This window comes from Neophocaena asiaeorientalis, unplaced genomic scaffold (genome assembly GCF_003031525.2).
Source record: "Neophocaena asiaeorientalis asiaeorientalis breed wild unplaced genomic scaffold, Neophocaena_asiaeorientalis_V1.1 scaffold85, whole genome shotgun sequence".
NCBI lineage: Eukaryota > Metazoa > Chordata > Mammalia > Artiodactyla > Phocoenidae > Neophocaena > Neophocaena asiaeorientalis.
In genome coordinates, this window is record NW_020174301.1 from 6,808,391 (window position 1) to 6,814,390 (window position 6,000).

The 6,000-nt window shown below is 44.4% G+C and overlaps 1 protein-coding gene across 1 annotated transcript in view; it reads right to left on the minus strand.

Moving 5' to 3' along the window:
* Positions 1–5,858: 5,858 nt before the first annotated feature.
* The window catches only part of SPMIP5 (sperm microtubule inner protein 5), a 4,275-nt gene continuing 4,133 nt past the window's right edge, over positions 5,859–6,000 (minus strand). Inside the window, 1 exon segment of the mRNA XM_024755914.1 lies at positions 5,859–6,000. This exon segment is cut by the window's right edge and continues 24 nt beyond it. Within this exon segment, the coding sequence (XP_024611682.1) occupies positions 5,859–6,000 (142 nt within the window).

The following is a 6,000-nucleotide window of genomic DNA, read 5'->3' on the forward strand; positions in this document are numbered from 1 at the left end:
CTGAAGACCTTGGGGCTGAGTGGCCAGCTCCTCTAGGTCATGGAGTACCTAGTGCCTTTTCCTGATGGCTCCCTGGGCTGGTCAGGAAAGGTGGAGAACATGCTTCTTCTCGGCCTTTGGAGAAGCCAGACCCAGTTTGAGTCCAATTATTGACATGGTGCTCTTGTCGGGGATATATATGCCTTTGAAGGAGCCACCTGTATTGTTTTCTGGGAAAAATGGCCCTGAGTGAATTGTTTAACCTCTGCGTGATTCAGTTTCCTCATCTGTTAAATGAAAGTATTTAAACTAAGTAATACTAATTAAATAAGCTATTCCAGGTAAAGGACCAGAGTCTGACATAAACGAGCACATTAGCGGGGCTGCTGCTACAGATTTATTATTGGCCAATTACACCTGTTCTGCCTGCCTCGCAGGGTTAGGATCCCTGGAAGGAAAGTGCAGCAGTGAAAAGAACACTTCAGTAGGGGCCAGGAGCCCTGGTTCTGAACACTTTTCTGTTGAGAACTCACTGTGTGGGCTCATCACGCTCCCACCCACAACCCATGTCAGCTCTAGCAATGTCCCCAAGACCCTTTACCCCAATGGTAATTGATAGTATTTACTGAGCACAGATTTACATGCCTAATCTCTTCATAACTCATGAGACTGGGTTGGCTTTTCTGTTATTTCACCTTACAAAATAGAGATCTAAGGCTCAGAGAGATTAAGGAAAGTGCCCAGAGTCACACAGCCAGAAAAAAGCAGAATTGAGCTCTGAACTCAAGGAGTGTCTGACTCCTGGCCACACGCTTCACAGCTGTGCTGGAACAAGGTTAAAGCCGTAACTGAGATCCTGTTTGGAGCCACCAGTCACCACTCTGTGGGACAGGGACAGGGAACCAAGGCATCCCCTCCCATCATCCCACCTCCGGGGAAACTGTCAATTCTCCAATACAAAGAGAGAGAAGGGACCCCAAAGGAGCACTTTAACTATCCCCACAAAGGCCCCATTGTCATAAGAAAACATACAAACTCACAACCTCCATTTCTTCAGCATTTCCAGATCGAGGGAATTTTTGTCTTATCAGGTAATAGAATTGCTTTTAGCAGCAAGAATGAGCTCATTACAGATGCAGCTTGTGCTAATAATGACAATTTGCTGTGCAGTAAAATCACCTCTCTCCCTCCCCTGACAGACGATGCTCTAGAAATTACAGGTTAGGGAGAAACAGAAAGGATAAAGATTAAGGAAAAGAATTGCAATGCGGAATTGTTTCAACAAAAGGAGTTTGATATGCACATTGAACTTGATAACCTTAATCATGAAGTTATAGAAGAATTAGATACTATTAGACAATCTTTTAATTGCCTTTATTCGATTTTGTTATTTCTGTTACTGGGTTGTTGTTTTGTGTTTTTGTTTTACTGCTCAAGTCATTTTTTAAAGGTCAGTGCCAGGAATTAGCTAGTGACTTAAATATTGACAAGATTCGATCCCACGAGTGAAATCAAGATGAGGGCAGTTGCAAGAAGTGGTTTCGCTCCCGACATCCCCTAATTTCATGGTCAAAGACTTCAAAAACCCTGGGTCTAGAGCAGTAATCTGCAAACTCTATGGGTGTGGGAGAGGGGAGCAGGCAGAACTGCTTCCTGTGTTCTTCATTTCTGAGGGGCCAGCAGAGATGCAGCAGCCTGGACCACACGGCCCTGGGCAGGTGAGGTATCTGTCTCCTGGTTTCCTTCCTGAGGCTGTGGGCTCACTCTCCCAGGGTGTTAGGAAAGCTGGAAAAAAATCCCACCTGTTCACTGAGCTTGGTCCCGGCCCTTTAAAGAGAATGCAGCTAACTTCTGTTGAGTCATGGCTTTCTTCTTTAAACATGCAATCTCTAAAAGATATTTTTAATCACTTCAAATAAGGATCTTATCAATTCAAATAAGGAAAATAACATTTTTTCCCGATTATGAAAACAATACCCGTTGGCTATGGAAAATTGAAAAAACCACAAGAAAGTAACAAGGACCAATCACACCATCATCCAAATAATCACTGTTAGTATTATGGGTTAGCTCCCTTTCCCACTCCTCCCTTGTTTTTAAACAGAAAAACAGGATTGTAGTGATGTGTGTGTGTGTGTGTGTGTGTGTGTGTGTGTACATGGGTTTGCTGTTATTGTCCCGTCTCATGGTCTCGCTTTTCTCATGTACTGTATCAGAAATGTTTTTCCACAATAGCATTCCTCTATCACGTTATCTTTTAATAACAGGATGCATTGTCATGCCACACCCCATTAGGTTTGGGGTGTTGTTTGGTATGACAACCACCCCTTACACACGTCTTTTGTTGTTTCCCAGGACAGGGTTCCTTTCCATTTCTGTGCCCCAGACCCTCTGGCTGTCTGATGAACCTATGGACCTCTTCTCAGAACAATGTGTTTAAAGGCATAAAGTATAATACATGAGATTACAAAGGGAGCTAATTATATTGAAATACTATCAAAATACTAAAAAGAACAAATTTGTGAATTAGCCATGTAAGTGTTTGCTTATACATATGTTGAAGAACAGTGTTAGAGAGTAGACATGGTAGCTCCAATGACAACTGTGATTATAAAGTACTGATCAACATTAACATTATTTCAAGCTGTTTGCAACAAATGTCACATGATGTGAAAAGATCTGGGATTTTTATTGGGTTAAGGTGACAGGTACAGCTGGGGTTTGTTGCCTACATTCATAAACAAAGGAAATACTATATTTCACTTGGAGGTTAGTGAAACAAACATGTAACTTTTTCCTCATTCCAGTTCTTTTTTTCATCCAAGATATGACTCCTGATTTCCACCCATGGAAACTTGGGGGGGGGCCAGGGAGCCCAGGTGAAAATTCTCATCTTGGGAAAAACTCAGCTCAGGTGTGGCTCAGTTCATCTTTTGGCCCAGCAGTTTTGAGTCTTTTGATAACAATGGCCTCACTGCCCCAGGAGCTGCTTTGGATTTACTCTTCATGCCAGTGGCTGCAGAGTGAAGTCAGAGAGAGTGCCTGTCAGTGATAAAAGGTCAGCCAGTGTTATGGGTTGAATTGTGTCCCCCCCACTCTGCCCCCCGCAGAAGGATATATTGAAGGCCTAATCCCAGTACCTCAGAATGTGACTTATTCGGAACTAGGATGTTGCAGGTGTAACTGGTTAAGATGAGGTTATACCGCAGAAGGGTGAGCCCTAATCCAGTGTGACTGGTGCCCTTATTAGAAGACAGCCATGTGAAGACACAGAGACACAGGGAAGTCACATGATGACAGAGATTAGAATTATGCATCGAAGATTGCCAAGGATTGACAGCAAACCCCCAGGAGGTGGGGAAGAGGCAAGGGGTGACTCTCCCCTAAGGTTTCAGAGGGCACATGGCCCTGCTAACACCTTGAACGTGGACTTCTAGTTTCCAGAAGTATGAGACAATAAATTTCTGCTGTCTCCTACCACCCAGTTTGGGGTACCATTACAGCAGCCCTAGGAAACCAGTACAGCTGGTGTGCCAGGGCTCTCCTGGGGACTGGGATTCTGAAACAGCAGGGTTGGGGTGGGCATGGCCCTGTGCCAGTGTTGGGGACTGCCATGCCACAACCCAAGGTGGCTGATGGGGGCCGACTCATTAGATGGCCGGGCTAGGGCTTCAGTGAGCGCCCGATCCAGGTGTGCAATGTTACCTCAGCATCGGGAAGAGCTGGGCCCCACCCAGCAAGGTCAACATAACCTGGAAAACATCCACAGAAGCCGCAGCATGCCGAGAAGTGTATCCTCTTTACTCTCACGTGACAATAAACGGCCTTTATCGTGAATGACATGTTATCACCAACTGGTCAGGGTGCAGGTGGCAGTGAAAAGGACGCTTATCTTATGAAATTTCCCTCGTGCCCGTTGGGGTGTGTGAGGGGCTCTCAGGTGAGAATGGCGAGCTTCTGAGCCCCCCTTAATATGTGCCTCTCCTTGGGAGGCTCTCCACTTCTACCCTTCCACGCCCTTTACTGAAGAGAGTGGCTCTAGATAAATCCTCCCGTTGCATAACACATTTGGCCTCTGAGCGCAGCCACACCTCACCGGAGGTCTGGGGTCCTCCATCAGGGCTCTTCCAAGGTTAGGACACCTAGCACCTGGAAGATAAACCAGCCCCACAAGTTGCAGGCAGGTGGCCCAGCGAGGCAGAGGGGCTACTGCAAACATCCCACTCGCTTTTTTTTTTTCTACTTAGAAAACAATTTTTTATTGTGCTAAAACATACTTAATACTCACCATCTTAACCATTTTTATGTGTCAGTTCAGTGGTATTAAGTCCATTCCCACTGTTGTGCAACAACAGCACCACCCATCCCCGTGACTCTTCTTCTCTTGTAAAACTGCACTTCTGCACCTATTAAGCAAGAATCCCCATTCTCCCCTCCCCTCAGTCCTCGCAATCACTGTTAATTTACTGTCTTTAATTTTGACTACTCTAAGTACCTCATATAAATTGAATCATGTTATTTCTTTCTCTGTTAGACTTATTTCTCTCAGCATAATGTCCTTTAAGTTCATCTGTCTTATAGGTTGTGTCAGAATTTCTTTTTTAAGACTGAATAATATTCCATTGTACATATAGATGACATTTTGCCTATCCCTTCATCCTTAGATGGACACTTGGGCTACACTACTATGAGTAATGCTGCTATAATTATGGGTGTACAAATATCTCTACAAGACCCTGCTTTCAATTCTTTCCAGAATATACTCAGAAGTGGAATTGCTGGGTGTATGGTCATTCTAATTTTAATTGTTTCAAGAGCCCACCATACTGTTTTCCATAGCAGCTGAACTATTTTACATTCCCATCTACAGTGTATGAGAGAATCTAAAGGCAACCCACAGAATGGGAGAAAATGTTTGCAAATTGTATATCTGATAAGGGATCAGTATCCAGAATATATAGAGAATTCTAAACACTTGACAACAAAGAAGCAAACAAACTGATTCAAAAATGAACAAAGGGCTTGAATAGACATTTATCCAAAGAAATGTATAAATGGCAAATAAGCACATAAAAAAGATGATCAACATCACTAATCATTAGGAAAATGCAAATCAAACTGATAAAGAGATACCACCTCACACCCGTTAGAATGGCTAATATCAAAAAAAAAAAAAAAAAAAGCAGAAAATAAAAAGCGTTAGCAAAGATGTGGAGAAATTGGAACCATCCCCTTTTTAAAACCAGCAGGAAGGAAGGAAAGTCCTCCCTTACCTGGAATAGAGAAATCCGGATACTTTGGCAGCAGCCTTTCATGCAGCAACATTTTTGGAGAAGGGGTAGGAGGAGGTGCTGCAGGCCTAACTCAATATATTCTAAAGTAAGAACAAAAGTCATGGAGTTATTCCTTTCATTAATAATAAAAATAAATATAATCTGTGCAGGTCCCGATGAGCACGGTGTGTTTATTTCTGATCCTTACGATTTATCCTAAAGGATCATCATCTCCATTTTACAGAAGGGAAAACTGAGGCCACAAGAGCCCCCCACTCCATGCAGTGCCCTACCATCACCCTTCCTCAGCGTGCTTGAGCCTTAGGTTGCTGCCTGGACAGGGGGCCCAGTTGGTTTTTACTGCCAGCCTCTCCCTTCAAACCAGCAAAGACCAGAAGCAAGGCTTCTGGAACTTGCTGGGCACAGGTTGGAGCAGGACGTGGCGGCCTACTTGGCAAGTCCTGCAATTACAAACACAGCGCCTTCTGTAAAACAAAAGAGACACCAAAAAAAAACAGTCCTAGCGCTGGGCTGGGGGCATCTGGAAACCCCTGGCCTGAGATCTGCTCTTCCCCTCGTTCTTGTTACCTGAGTTCCAAGCCAGATTTACTCCTCATATGGTTTCAGGTGTGCTCTCTTGGCCTGCTCCATGACGTCCAGGAAGTCCCCGTAGCAGTTTCTGGCCAGGACGGTATACCGCGTGGCACAACCTAATTCAGTGACCCTGGCTCTCGGCAGGTAGCCTGCC